General features: G+C 39.7%; 1 protein-coding gene across 1 annotated transcript; it reads left to right on the top strand.

Annotated features, from left to right (window-relative positions):
- Window positions 1–7,595: 7,595 nt before the first annotated feature.
- Window positions 7,596–15,143, top strand: LOC143877069 (cellulose synthase-like protein D3). The gene is made up of 4 exons (XM_077378815.1): window positions 7,596–8,015; window positions 8,708–9,621; window positions 10,969–11,767; window positions 12,949–15,143. The coding sequence occupies exons 2-4, from the start codon at window positions 8,741–8,743 to the stop codon at window positions 14,707–14,709; spliced, it is 3,441 nt and encodes a 1,146-aa protein (XP_077234930.1). The 5' UTR covers window positions 7,596–8,015; window positions 8,708–8,740; the 3' UTR covers window positions 14,710–15,143.
- The last annotated feature ends 678 nt before the right edge of the window (window positions 15,144–15,821 follow it).

Here is a 15,821-nt window from a genome sequence, read left to right as displayed (position 1 = left end):
CCCTTTTTTGGGTAGGTAAGCAGGGATTGAACCTCCGACCTCGAGGATGAAGAACAAAATCTCGACCATTGAGCTAGAGGATCAATCCCATAGATTAACCCTAATTGAGATTTTCAAGACATATTGAAGAAATAGATTTGAGTTGTTTTAAAAAAAAAGAAAAAGTGAAGACTGAATTTTGATAATTTTTGTTAGATAATTTTGAATCAATTAAAGATTGAATTAAACTTCCTCTATTAATCCTACTTAAATCCCTCCAAAACATCTACATAATTCCATCTCTTCTATCCCTGCCTTGTTGAAGAAATAAAGGGTTGATGCCATCACGGCCTAGACTTTTTAGATTTCCAAAAGACATATTAATACTTGGTCTAGTCATGCATACCATGGGTTGACTTGGTAGCCAAACTGAATAAATGCCTTTTTCTTTTCTGTTTTCCCTCATGCTTTTATCACTCGGTTCTTACCCATTCTTTTGTATAGGTGCTGCTTCAATCTTTTTTCTACATGGAACTTGAAATAGTCACAGCCCCCAACTGTAACATGGATGAATAGCTAAATTCTAGACTAGACTGCAGTTGTGTAGATTTTTCTTCTCCTTCCACACTCCATTTTTCCCATGAGAAACTCAGTAAAAGGCTTTGAATTGCATGATTTTTTTTGGGAAAAATTTTGGAAAATAAAACTTCTTCTAGTTTGGAAAAGTTTGATCACACATAGAAAAAGTTAACTCTAACCGCTGCCGCTCAAGTTTTATTCAGCAGGACCTTCAATTAATAAATTATATCCCTCCAAATAAGCCATAACCATATCATTTCTCTCTAATGGCAACAAAAAATTATTCTAGAATTTTATTTCCACAAGAAATATCTTTCTTCACTCTGAATAGGGCCTAAAGAAATAGAGGAGCAATGCAAGCAAGGAGGCAATTAACAATGAAACATTATTCCGTCTAGAAGATAGCACATCAGAATATGCCATTTGGCGTGTAGCCATCTCATGTAAAATCAAAGGAAGATAAGAAAAGATATAATAATAAAGAGCATTTGTGTTTGCGTATGTCCATCCTCATGCTTACAAAGCCAAAGACAAACCTTATTTATTAAGGATAAATTTTGAATACTGACCATCTTTGTCGTGCTTGTCAAAAGTAAACACATGAGCTCAACCACCTCCATTGACTTCTCATTTTTTGTATTTTTTATCCAAATATCTCACTTACTAGATCAAATGCCGAGGGACACGAGTGTTTTGATCGGGACCGTTGAGCTTAGTCCCAAATAGGCCAAAAGCTTGTGTTTGCTGGCCAGATTAATAGACCGGAACATGTCCAAATGGCACACGAGGGGCCCAAAAGTCAGCATTTTCCTTAAATTCTGTGTGGTTAAACTAAAGCTAGAAACATTTTGATAGAGAGAGCATGGATCACATTATTGTGGAGGGTGATTCACTCAATGTAATTCGATGGTTGAAGGGGCGGTGTTGCCTCCCTGGAGATTTTCGTCTATCTTTGATGAAATAGATGATCTAATCTCGGACTCTGCTATTGTTTTCAATCATGTGCGGAGATCTGCCAATGGGGAGGCGGATTCTTTGGCTAGGGATTGGGTTAGTCATATGACGTTGGAGTGGTTTGACTTCCTCCCCCTTGAGAGTTTTTTTGTATCTTTATTTTTATTGTTTCTCGTGTACTTTCGGGAGTCGTCCTCCTCGGCCCGCTCCCTTATCTAATGAAATCATTCTACCATTTCAAAAAAAAAAAAAAAAAAAAAAGAAGCTAGAAACATTTTTTTTATTTTGTATTTGTGCCTAGCAACAGTTTTTTATTTTGTATTTGTATTTAGAGGCTGCAAGGACAAGTGTATACAATGAGTGGAATTGGTCATTTAGCAGGTCAATCATGGATGGGCCATAGCCAAATATTGAGATGATCCTGACCATCCAATGAAGAGACATTTTGCCTATTGAATATGGCACCAATAAAACTCCCGATGTGTTTGGTACATGGTCTTGCTGTTTTGAGCTCCAATCTTCTTCCTTGTGTTTGGATCATAGTTAGCAAAACTCCATTTTTTTGAAAAACAAAAACACATTTTATTGGTGTGCCGTTTAAAACTTTCACAATGAATAAAACTCCGTTTTTTAAGGCAAATGTTTTAAACACATTTTTTGGGCTAACTTTCCAATTTTACCCCACCATATTTTGTAAATGACAAAATTCTAAACTCATTTTCTTGTGTTTCCATTTTTTACTACGTTTTTTTTTGAACCAGTACCATATTAAACTCGAATTTTTTGCCGGCCCGTTTTTTTGGGGAATCATGTTTTGCTAACTATGTGATTTGGATTGCCGGAGAATCATAACCTTGAAAATGGAAGAGAAAAAGAAATAATTCAAAAAAAAATAAAAATTCAATGAAAATTTCATTCCAACTAGTATGGAATCAGAATCCCTCCTTTTGGTGCAATTTGGGTCGAGTCGGGTCGGTTGTAGCTTTTGCTAAAAAATGAATTGGAATCAGCCCGAACCCAACCCGATTTGCAAAATTTGAGCCGAGTTGCACCAGATGCACCTATGTCAGGTGCAAAAAAGGTTGGGGCCTATCATGGAGACACCATCCCCGAAAGAATTAGTGGTAAGAGGATATTTTTTTATCAGCGGTTCACAGTCAAGTTGTGGTTAGAGTTAAGACTCATCATAATTAAGTAGCAATTTCTAGACTAATGCCGTTATTGTTGGAAATAAAGTGCCCGTCAATCAATTTACCACTTAACCTTGAATCAAGGCTTGGATGTGAGCTGCAAATATAATATTGGAGTAGTAAGTCTCAAAGTGCCCCACACAATGTGAACCTCCGTGGTATAATTCTCCTCTTTTTTTGCGGTCAACACTTTCTACACCATTAGGTCCTGTTTGGATTGTAGAAAAAAAAAACATTTCTTGAGGAAATTTTTTTCCTAGAAAATCTTTTTCCTACCACAATTTGGAAGGAAGAGCATGAAATGTTGTGAAAGATTTTCTTTCCTATTTTATCTAGAAAATTTCTGCAATCAAAATTTATAGATAATAATCTCTCATGTTCTGAAGAACATTTCCATTTTATTAACCGAACCGGAAGTCATACTTCATACCTTGTTCTACGAATGTCTACACGCGTAGTGTGCAAAAATAAAAAAAGATTGAGCTGCTGCACACGACTTTTTCCGAAAATAAAATAAAGAAACATTTTTATGATTAGATTGAAGAGGAAGAAAAAACACAAAATGCTAGGAACCATTCTGAGTGAACGATTCGACGCGAACCTTCGTCGTGTCGTGTTACTTCCAATATTTTATAAACGTGTATCGATGAATTCGAAGAAGTGGAGGACAACCCCCCACAGACCAAATCATCACGTTTAAGAGGTGATATGACCATCTTATCCTTTTGGATATTCTAGGTTCATAGAGATTAGTGCAGAAAATAAGAAATTAAGAAATACAGCTGTAACATAAATATATTGATGCCGCGTTGCACACTGTTTATAGACTCATGGTTGATGGGAACAGTAGAAACATTCCTATGTAGCAAGAAAATGTCAGAGGGCCTTAAGATATGTGCTGTGGCAAGAAATAAATAAATAAAGTTGATTTTTTCTACGAGGAACCTAACGTAGCGAAGCTTCTTTGCCCCATCTTTTAACCTGTTATGGCTTTAGTGAAAGTGATACGAATGGTTTTCTTGGAGTGTACCTGAAAAGACTATTGTTTGTAAAATTCCTCGCAGGCAACTAGAATGAAAGTGATACGAATGGTTTTTCTCTCGTCCATTTGGATGCAAGTTTGTTAGAAGTAGAAGAAAAGTCGAATGAAGTTGAGTAAAAACTAAAGTATAAAGCAAAATGTTTAACTCAAAATATTATTATTTGAAAAATTAGTTGCACATAAGGAAATTAGAATGATCAATACATGACAACCAAACATCACTTAATAACCGGAAAAATGACGTCATTTTGCTTTCCTTTCCCAGAAAAATACTATTTTGGTGGGAAACAATTTTCATTAGAATTTTTTTTATTTCCTTAGGCTCTGTTCACTTGTTTTCCCTGGAAAGGAAAAGAAAATGTTTCCCAGGAATCTAACGTGGCATTAGGAAAAGAAATCCAGGAAATTTGTGTAGGAAAAAGTTTCCCTAGACTGTTCACTTGCGCTGGAAAAGGTTTCTGCTTGCCATTCTTTTTGCACTAGTTTTCCATGGAAACGAAATCCGTGTGGGAAAATGGGCTTTTCCATGTCATTTTTTGCTTTTTTGCAAATATTCCACATGTGATTCTATTTTCCCTGGAATGCAAGTGAACACCAGAATTCCGTCTTATCAAGGTCTTGTCAGGGAAAAAATAAGCTGTTTTCCAGGGATTTGCTTTCCAGGGAACGCAAGTGAACAGAGCCTTGGTTTAGAGACAAATGATATGGGTATTCCTTATTTAGAGAGATATCATTATAAATTGAACGTTCCCTTGTAAAAAAGCTTCAACTGCGCTTGTTCATGTTCGGGTTACTTTTAATGTGCAACCAAACAATGGCAAAGTAGAATTTTTTTAGAAAGTTCTTATTTTCCAAACTTTTATACAAAAATTAATCCTGCAATCCAAACAGGGTTATTTAGATCTAGAGAAAAAAGTTCCAGTATCCAATGGACTTGTAATTTTTCATGAAAAGCGAAAAAAAAATCCAAACAACTGAGTTAACCAAAAGCTTGGAATTGTCATGAAAAATATTTCCCTGCATCCAAACATTCCCTATAATTTGAGCAATATATATTTTTTAGTAACCATCCTTTTGCTGGGGATTTATATGGTGGCCGACCGTCAAACAATAGGGATAGAGAGAGAAAAAACTCTCCCCCTTGATTTTTTATCCAGGTCAAACCCCCTTTTTTGACTTTTCCATATGCCTAACTTTTTGGGCGTGACCCATCATTTTGGTGAGGCCTGGATGGTAGGGATCACTACATGCATGGTCGTGTGTACTGATTGAATTATATGGTGATAGGACAAAATTTCAAAGTAAAATAAGGTCGATCGGAAAAAAGTCGACGTGGGGACACTTGTTCATCGTATTGATAACAAGTGGGGTATCTTTGGATAGGCTTGATCCAAACCATTCATTTGCTATGCCCAATGTAAATAGGCCATGCCCTAGAAATCATCTTCATAAGAAGATACTTACCCTCTGATATGTGGAGATTCGATGTTCTTTTCATCCCTCGATGATCTCCTGATCGCAGTGTTAGGATCATCCTATTGGAGATAATTTTTGGGGGCATGGCTTAATTATGCTGGGGGACCAACAGAAGAAAGGTTACTTCCCATTTTCACACCCTATTGTTTGTAGACGCCATCTAAAAGATAGGATGATTTCCTGTTTTTATTGCAGCACGTTAAATATTTTCCAACTATAGTTAGGGGTAGTATGGTCATTTCATGGTGCTGTAGATTTGAAAAACCAAGGGACGATCTTTTCGCCTATATTCACGCAATCCATAGCATGTGCAGGCGGTGTACACTGTTCAAAAGGGGGCCCCACACGGTCATTACCATCTCTACAGCGTGGCCCTTTGCAACGTGCCAACATGACCAATTACACGCGGTGTAGGAACTAGTCTCAATTGGTCCTCACTGTCTAGTAATTAACGGACTGAAAATAATATTTACACCAACTTTCAATCATTTCGCCTCCTTTAAATACACGGTGTGAAAAGGGCAAAGGGGTGTCAATATCAATTCCCGTACCGACAAGATGTGAATTAGCCCCCGGCAGTACTTCGAGATGAGTTTAGACAGCACGATTTGGGACTCTTCATTTGTGGGACAAACTGTGGAGTTGCCATTGAAAATGCAGTTGTCCGAGATCCTCGCCATCCAATTGGGTGTGCCCATTCGCAAGCAATTCGCTTTTATTCAACATTGCTATTGATTTAGGGCAATGATAAAGTCGCACCCTGTAGGATAATTCGCACCCTTTAACGTGAATTGGCATCAAAAGGAGCCGCATACGGCACTTTATTAAAGGGCTGCAAATTATCCTATATTCCTATAGGGCTTGCGAATTAATGATCACCCTGATTTAATAATCAAACTTATTGACCCATGATAAAAAAAAAATTGGTACTATACAGCTGCCAAAATTACAAGTGGGATCCACTTGATCATTGATCCAAACCATTAATTTCTTGGGCCTTGCTATAGATGGTCTATGGAGCAATTTTTTGATATTAGCACTCATTTTTATCTTTGTACTTCTCTAATTGGCAATTGGAGATTTTATTTAGGGCTGCACATTTAACCGCCTAAACCGATAAACCGAACCGAACCGGGCCTTTCGGTTTGGTTCGGTTCGGTTTTTAGTGGCATTGGTTCAGTCAAGGTTTTGGTTTTCCATAAACCGTTTGGATCGGTTCGATCACGGTCTAGGAAAAATTTAAACCGAACCGAACCGATGGACCGATGGTATTTTTGCCATTTTTTTAATATTTTTTTATAAATCATATATATCAAATTTCTTTACTTGGCACACCCAAATTTAATGTATTTAATTGGAAAGAGAAGAGACCGACCAAAATGGGTGGTTCCAAGTAAATAAATGGGCGGAAATATAACACTAAAGACCAAAAGAATAACTTATTACACGTTGAAAACTGAAGTAAAATTTCGTCAAAAATGTTTTTTCTTGTAATCCAAACAGGGCATAAAAGTAGAAACAATCCAACTTAAGGAAATCGGATAAATCGTGAACCGAACCGAACCGATCCAGTCAAGATCGGTTTGGTTCGGTTCGGTTTGACCCCCAAACGGTTCAGTTACGGTTTGGAAATTTTCCAAACCGATGGCATCGGTTCGGTTCAAGAAATCCCCCAAAACCGAACAGAACCGAACCGAACCATGTGCAGCCCTAATTTTATTATATGATGTAATGTAAGCCGGTATAGGATGATCCAAACCATTTGATTGGCCTAAATATGCTGTGTCCAAAAATCATTTCCATAGGATGATCACAACCCCACAATCTATAGTGGTTTCCATAATATGCAGTTCCCCTATAGATTAGTAGGGCTAGGATTATCATACGGAAATGAGTTTTTTTGGCACACCCTATTTATGTTGTAGCCCATCAAATGGACGGTTTCGATCATCCTAGGGTGTAACCGCACAGTGCTTTTTGAAAAAAAAAAAAAAAAACAAAAAAAACTGGACTATATCTTTTAGGGGCTTTCACTGATTTGAAGCTTCTAATTGGATGGTTAGGATCGCCTGATCAATGCGATTTTGCATGATGGCACATCCAAAGTGGGTCCACAGGATGGATCTAAGGGCAATATATTAAAATCCTTTTTAGGAAGCCCAAGCAACGGCAACGTCGGCAAGAGCCAAAGAATGCGCTCACGAGAAACCAGGGTTATTAAGGTAAGTTAAATAAATCAACGTTCAGAGAACCCAGCCTATTTACAGCAATACCATTTGCACACCTATCTTAAGCAGTCACATATTGCCACGTGTCGAGAAATCCCGACTCTATAAGTTCACGCCTCCTCCCGAATCTCCGAGTTTTCTACTCGCTTTAGCAAGAGAATTCGAAAAAATCCCTAATTCCGGATTTCTCTCTGTTCTCACAACGGCTCACTCGTCTTCTTGTCTGAAATCTCTCCAAACCCTAAAAAAGCCCTAGACTTTCTGAGTTTCCTGTAAGAAGAAAAAAAGCTTCTTTTTTTGTTGTCTTCGAATACACTCTCGTGTCGAGGTTTTGGCGATTTTCAGCGAAGATAATGAATCTAAAATACGCCATAGACGTATTCTACTGAATAAAAAATTATTTTTATGGAGTCTAGGGTTTGGACTTTTGTTTTGGACCTGGTCTCAATGAAAGCTTGAGACAGTTGGAGGACTTCTCATCGATATCTATTTTGAAAGTTTCAGACAGTCGATTTCAGCTATTTTCTTTAAATTTAGTGGAGGATCGGACGATATCTTAAATAAAAGGTAGTTTTCGAGCCCTTGTTTGTCTGGATAAGGTCTTAAGATTGATGCCGAGATAATGCTGTTGTTTGATTTGGAAATAGTTCGTTTGTGGTGGTGATTGAGGTAAATAAGATGTTCATGGTAGCGTGTTTCTAGAGATTTTGTCTAAATAGCTGAATTTCTGGGATTCACTCCGAAGTTCAGAGATTTCTGCCTTTTTTAACGGAGATCTTGGAAATTAGGGACGATTTGAGTCGATTTTTTTTGGAAAGCTGTGCTGGATCTTCTGCTAGATCTTCTTTGAGTCCCTGCAGTTTCTGTTCTTTTATTATTATTATTATTATTTTTAGGTATATTTTGTCTGCATCCAGCGTTTTCTTTGAATTCTGCTTTTTCTCGAACGTAATTAGGTTTAAGTAGCTTTTTTTTTGTTTTGTTTGAATTCTGTTTTTTCTAACGTAATAAGGTTTAAGTAGTACTACTATGGCTTCAGAATCAGTGATTCCAATAGGATCAAGGAGTGATCTTTCATCCTATCTGAAATGAGATTATTCTGGATTCTATTCCAAGTATGATTTAGAAGGAACATCTTTTTACCTTTTTATTTAATATTTTCCTGCAGCTGTCGTTGAAGTGTTAACAGTTTCTCTTGTAATATGAAGAGGTCCTGATGTCCATTGCTTGATTTTGCTTGTGTTTCTATAAAATTTCAGGATCCAGTGATCGACGACCAATAGCATTTTGAGATGGAATCTAAACATTACAATTCTCACTCTTCGCGATCAATGATGTCCGATGTTGACTCGCAGCCAAACAAGCCTTCGATTCCACCAACGATGGTCACCTTTGGCCGGAGAACTTCTTCAGGCAGATACATCAGCTATTCTAGGGATGATCTTGACAGTGAAATTGGAAGCGGTGAATTTGCAAATTACACGGTTCACATCCCACCGACCCCTGACAACCAGCCCATGGAGATATCGATGGATCCGTCAATCTCAGCAAAGGTTGAAGAACAATATGTGTCGAATTCTCTCTTCACTGGAGGATTCAACAGCGTCACCCGCGCTCACCTCATGGACAAGGTGATTGATTCTGATGCAAATCACCCCCAGATGGCCGGTGCCAAGGGGTCTTCTTGTGCTGTTCATGGGTGCGATTCAAAGCTCATGACTGATGAGCGTGGCAATGACATCCTTCCCTGTGAATGTGATTTCAAGATCTGTAGGGATTGCTATCTTGATGCAGTTAAGACGGGAGGCGGGATTTGCCCTGGCTGCAAGGATCCCTACAGAACGATTGATTTGGATGAGGTGGGCATGGATACAGGGAAGTCCCTTACGCTGCCACCTCCTAATGGAATGTCAAAGATGGAGAGAAGGTTGTCTTTGATGAAGTCGACCAAGTCAGTGTTGATGCGGAGCCAGACAGGTGATTTTGAGCAGAACAGGTGGCTTTATGAGACCAAAGGGACTTATGGGTATGGAAATGCTATCTGGCCTAAGGATGGGAGAATTGGAAATGGAGGAGATGATGAGGTTGGGGCTCCATCAGAACTGATTAGCAAGCCATGGAGGCCACTTACTCGCAAATTAAAGATCCCTGCAGCAATTATCAGCCCATATAGGTACTAGCTACTTCCTGATTTTCCATTGTATTTCAGCTTGCTTTTAGTTTTGCCTCTGCTTGCTATCTTCTTTAATTTGTATGTTGGATTCCCACATAATTTCCAAGATGCCTACATCTGATACACATCGATCAATTTTTTTTTTTTTTTGAACAGGTAACGATAACTTTATTAATATATAATCATTACATGGGAGGGACAAGATGTCCTCAGTCGGAGGCTAAGAAACCCCATACACATTGATCAATTGGAGTCTTTGTTTCTCAAAATTATCAAACCATTTTCCTGTAGCAGACTTACCGATTTTCTACCACTAAATTGAGTAACTTGTTTGCAAGATGTCTAAATTTTTTTTTCCTTGACCCATCAAAAAAAAAAAAAAAAGATGTCTAAATTTTCAGCATGGCAACATCCATGAGCCATATCAGTCTTTAGACGTGTCTTGTTATGATTCCCATCAAATATCCTAGAGATGCCTCACAGGTTCCACCTATAATCATGGTTGTTATTCACTGTGCGTGTCTGTGTGCAAGTGTTTGTGTGTGGTTTGGCTGCACAGTTGAATACCGGTTCAATCATATGGTGATTTTGACTCACGCAAGAATTTGGTTACCATCAGCTCACGTTGAATATTTGGATTTTTCCTTGGAAAATATTGGTTCTTTGTTGTTTCTTTCCCCAAATTAAATGCCATGTCTACCTTTTACTTGATGGCACAAATATTTAAGGGGGAGAGTTCTATAAGTACCAAGGCTTAGTGTTTTCATCATCAAAGTTTTGCCGCATGTTTGTGTCTTTTTGAACTAATATTAATTTACTATGAGATAACAGGTTACACGTTCCTGAAATCTTAGAACATTATGAAATTCTATTTTCCTTGAAAGATAGGGCAGAAGACATTTCTCATTCTCCATCATATACAATCAGTGGTCAGGAAATTGACACAATGAAGTTCAATGGAGGAGAATCAAATAAAATGAAATTAGATCAATTCAGGGAGGCCTTTGTATGAATACAACAGAGAATTTTATGTATTATTTTTTAAGGAGGTGGTGTTGATTTCTTCCCTGGTAAAGTACACATTATTTTCCGGCTTAGCAAGTAGATATTATTGGTTGTTTGTTTTTTTTTTTGTCTTAATTTTGACATTTAATTCCAATTTCCAACCACTCTAATTTCTCATAATTACTATTTAATCTTGGTAACAAGTAATAACCTGTGTCTTAATTTTTTTAAAAAAATTTAAAAATTTATTTACCCTAATGACTCCATTCATGTTATTGCCCCTGTTTCTATAAAATCAGAGCACTTTAATAAAGCATCCTTTGCCTGCATGTCTTCTCACAGGCTTCTCATTTTGGTTCGGATGGTCGTCCTTGGACTGTTTCTGGCATGGAGAATCAATCATCCGAACAATGACGCAATATGGCTATGGGGCATGTCTGTTGTCTGTGAGCTTTGGTTTGCCTTCTCCTGGCTGCTTGATCAGCTCCCCAAGCTCTGCCCTATCAACCGTTCCACTGACCTTGCCGTCCTGAAAGAGAAGTTTGAAGAACCTTACCTTGATGGAAAATCTGATCTCCCGGGCATAGATGTCTTTGTCTCCACTGCTGACCCAGAGAAAGAACCCCCATTGGTCACTGCAAATACAATACTCTCCATTCTTGCTGCTGATTACCCTGTTGAGAAGCTCTCTTGCTATGTTTCTGATGATGGAGGGGCCCTTTTGACTTTTGAAGCAATGGCTGAAGCGGCCAGCTTTGCCAACCTCTGGGTTCCTTTCTGCCGGAAACATAGCATTGAACCTCGGAACCCGGAGAGTTATTTCAATTCCAAGAGGGATCCCTACAAGAACAAGGTGCGTCCAGATTTTGTCAAGGAAAGAAGACGTGTAAAGCGTGAGTACGACGAGTTCAAAGTTCGGATCAATGGCTTGCCAGATTCAATCCGTCGCCGGTCTGATGCATTTAATTCTCGTGAGGAGTTTAAGGCTATGAAGCTCCAAAAACAGAATGCAGATGATGAAACATTTGAAAGCATAAAGGTCGCTAAAGCTACTTGGATGGCCGATGGCACCCATTGGCCAGGAACTTGGATGGCTCCTGCCACTGAGCATTCTAGGGGTGACCATGCTGGAATCATACAGGTACTACTAAATATTAATACTACTTCTATTGTTTTTAGCTAGATTATGATGATTGTTTTTTTGTTTTGTTTTGGTATCTTCATCTGGTTTTGTTCAATTAGTGGTATGCCATTCCATCATACTTTGTTGCCCTTCCACAGTTTATCCGTATTAAAAGATGTATATTTGATCCTCTCAAACATTTTTAAGTCTCTGCAATGGCGTTTAAAGTCGCTGCGACCTTGTTTCTCTGCAAATACCCAAAGTATGCCCAACGATTTACACCCATCCTTGCTGGTCTCCAAGGTGATATTTGACTTTTATACCGAACTGAACTCTAAGCGGTGCCAACAGCCTCCGTTGTCTCTCTCCTTAATAAATTTTCGCCATTAAAAAAAATTATGTCAACAGCCAGAAGATTTGTAGAAGCAGTACCGAAGAATTCCAGGGATACATTTGATAATCATTCTGCAGTATCGATGGAAGCACCAGGAGTAGCACCAGTATTACCTCTATTTAAACCTTATTTTTTTTCTATATGGTAATTGCATTGGAAAGAGATATGGTTGGTAGCAGTGTCTAGCTTATACTTTGTTTGAATCTGTTACCCCACACGCCACTGATCATTCGAGGGGGAGTTTATCTGGGGCGGATGCCTCCTAAAGAGTGATGGAGGTGTGCGAAGGCCCTGAAAAGCACTTGAGGGTTCAACCTTTGTTGGGGCTCCACGCAAAAGCAAATATCCCACATTGGAATAGTGATATGGATGTGGATGGGTTATAAGGGAATGGGCACCCTCCCAATAACGGCTAGCTTTTAGGGGTGAGTTCTACCCGGTTAAATTCCCTACAACCTTCATGATCCCTAAAGATACCTCAAGCTCCTATGTTGAATCCCTCTGTTGTGTAGTTTAGGCCCTTTTAGGTCTGTGTTTCCATTTCAGAGCTACTGTTTTTCAACTTTGGTGATTAATGCATTCTGCCTTCTTCTAGCAAAAGAATATGGTACCCATATACATCTGAGACGTGGTTGTATGGTCCTTTTATTTGGTATAATAAAGATATATAATCTGATGTTCCTTTTCTTGTGGAAAATGCTGTCATACTGTATCCGAACCTTTATCTGAACATCTTAACTTTAACCATCTATTGAAACCTTGAAAACAGAAGAGAAAATCATGTGTTTCCACTTTCCATCTACAGGTGATGCTGAAACCTCCAAGTGATGAACCATTGCAAGGGAACGCTGATGAAACCAAGCTGCTAGACCTCACTGATGTAGACATTCGTCTGCCCTTACTCGTTTACGTGTCCCGTGAGAAGAGGCCTGGTTATGATCATAACAAGAAGGCTGGTGCCATGAATGCCCTGGTCCGTGCCTCAGCCATCATGTCCAATGGGCCCTTCATCCTCAACCTTGATTGCGATCATTATATTTACAACTCAGAAGCCATGAGGGAAGGCATGTGTTTCATGATGGACAGAGGTGGCGACCGCATCTGTTATGTCCAGTTTCCTCAGAGGTTCGAGGGCATTGACCCATCCGACCGTTATGCCAACAACAACACTGTCTTCTTTGATGTTAACATGCGTGCCCTTGATGGCCTCCAAGGCCCTGTCTATGTCGGCACTGGATGTCTTTTCCGCCGTATTGCTCTCTATGGCTTCGATCCACCTCGCTCCAAAGAGCACCACGCTGGGTGCTGCAGCTGCTGCTTTGGCCGCCGTAAGAGACTTGCGACTGTCGCTGCTGCCACAGAAGAAAACCGTTCACTGAGAATGGGAGATTCCGATGATGAAGACATGAACCTCTCATTGTTGCCTAAGAAGTTTGGCAACTCAAATCTCCTTGTTGATTCGATCCCGGTGGCTGAATGGCAAGGGAGGCCCCTTGCTGATCATCCAGCAATCAAGAATGGTCGAAAACCAGGCACTCTCATTGGCAGTCGAGAGCCGCTCGATGCCGGGACTGTGGCAGAAGCAGTCAGTGTCATATCCTGCTGGTTTGAAGATAAAACCGAATGGGGCCAGCGTGTTGGGTGGATTTATGGGTCTGTGACAGAAGATGTGGTTACTGGTTACCGGATGCACAACCGAGGATGGAAATCAGTTTATTGTGTCACCAAACGTGATGCATTCCGTGGAACTGCTCCAATCAACCTTACCGATCGGCTCCACCAGGTCCTCCGCTGGGCAACTGGCTCAGTTGAGATCTTCTTCTCTCGCAACAATGCCCTTCTTGCCAGTCCAAAGATGAAGATCCTCCAGAGAGTTGCGTACCTTAATGTTGGAATATACCCATTCACCTCCTTCTTCCTCATTGTCTACTGTTTCCTCCCAGCCCTCTCTCTCTTCTCTGGCCAATTCATAGTACAAACTCTCAATGTCACTTTTCTTGTGTACCTTCTCACCATCACTCTAACCCTTTGCATGCTCGCCGTGCTTGAGATCAAGTGGTCGGGAATTGAATTAGAGGAGTGGTGGCGTAATGAGCAGTTTTGGCTAATTGGGGGTACAAGTGCACATCTTGCTGCAGTTCTTCAAGGGCTTTTGAAGGTGGTCGCTGGGATTGAGATCTCCTTTACCCTGACATCAAAGTCCGGAGGTGATGATGTGGATGATGAGTTTGCTGACCTCTACGTTGTCAAATGGACATCTCTTATGATACCGCCCATTACTATAATGATGACGAACTTGATTGCCATTGCTGTTGGGTTCAGCCGAACCATATATAGTGAGATCCCACAGTGGAGCCGGCTCTTGGGTGGCGTTTTCTTCAGCTTTTGGGTTCTGGCACATCTCTACCCCTTTGCCAAAGGGTTGATGGGGCGGAGAGGGAGGACACCGACGATTGTTTTTGTCTGGTCGGGGCTCATTGCCATTACCATCTCGCTCCTTTGGGTGGCCATCAATCCTCCTTCTGGTGCTTCTTCTCAGATCGGGGGATCGTTCCAGTTCCCTTGATTCGAATTCTGCCGTGAGGTTTTCCTTGTGCATGCTGACTGAAGATGTTTTGAAATAATTACGTGGTGCCAAGGTGGTCTTTAATTATAAATTCTTTCTCCGGCAAGATTTTGCCGCTGGTGCTGATGCCGAGCTGATCACATGACCACCTCCAAGCCAATTTCAAGGTCTTCAAGGGCAACAAGTAGCAGGCACTCAGCTGTAAGTAATTTTGGGACAGTCAGGTATGGATTGCCTCTGAAAACCAATTTTTCCCTCTTTTTTTTTTTCCATTTGAATTGATGTTCATTACAACAGGAGGGAGTGAAGAGATATGAATATAGTTATTCGTTTGTTATTTTGAAATGTCATTGTGGGTACCAAACTAATTCATCTGATTCATCCGTTTAAAACAGTTGTGGAAATTTGTTAAAATTTTTGTTTTGATTGCACTCCATTCTGTTACGTGTGGGATGTGATAAGCTAGTTGGTTGTTACGAACCCAAATCCATTCGCAATGTGATTGGTTTTCTTAGAGCGAAGATCAACCTCTTGTCCCATGTCAAGGGAAGGGTCAGTCCTCCTTTGTGCTGAAATACACAATTCTTGGATAAATTTCATCATCGATTTGTAAAATGGAAGATTACAAGGTATTTATATCAAATAAAACCACTTAAGAGCTAAGGGACCTAATCTTATAACTGGTCTAAAGATAGGATCAACTAACATTTATAACTCCACTGACAATTATTCGAAGAGTCCTAATTCTAAAAACTAACGCAAAACTCTTATCCTACGTTCATGATAAGATCCTATCAAATAACGCAACTCACATATCACATAATAGGTACATAAGACATTCTTTCTTTCTTTTTGTCTGTCAGAAGTCTAGAAACCTGAAAGAGATAAACTTTTGCTGACAATCACTGGTCAAACCCAACCCATCATCCCCTATTTAGTCCTCCCCCATCTCGTTGGAACACACTTCAGTACTGCCTCACTCTAATCTCCCCCACAGGCTTCAAAAGGTTTTATCTGATTTTTAGCAAAGTTTTGATCTTTCCTTCCTCCTCTTCGTTGTCCCATTTCTATCGAATCTATACCTATCATGACCTGTTTGAAGATGAACAATC

The sequence above is a fragment of the Tasmannia lanceolata genome, unplaced genomic scaffold (genome assembly GCF_043159265.1).
Source record: "Tasmannia lanceolata isolate RefF3 unplaced genomic scaffold, GAP_Taslan_0.1 ptg000005l, whole genome shotgun sequence".
Lineage (NCBI taxonomy): Eukaryota > Viridiplantae > Streptophyta > Magnoliopsida > Canellales > Winteraceae > Tasmannia > Tasmannia lanceolata.
The sequence above is the reverse complement of the archived record's forward strand: the minus strand, read 5'-3'. Positions and strand labels throughout refer to the sequence as shown.

Excerpts from the sequence above, each read along its gene's own strand:
- LOC143877069 (XM_077378815.1), top strand. The coding sequence starts at position 8,741 with ATGGAATCTAAACATTACAATTCTCACTCTTCGCGATCAATGATGTCC. Across the intron at positions 9,622-10,968 it reads GCAATTATCAGCCCATATAG|GCTTCTCATTTTGGTTCGGA; the intron begins GTACTAGCTACT and ends GTCTTCTCACAG. Across the intron at positions 11,768-12,948 it reads ACCATGCTGGAATCATACAG|GTGATGCTGAAACCTCCAAG; the intron begins GTACTACTAAAT and ends TTCCATCTACAG.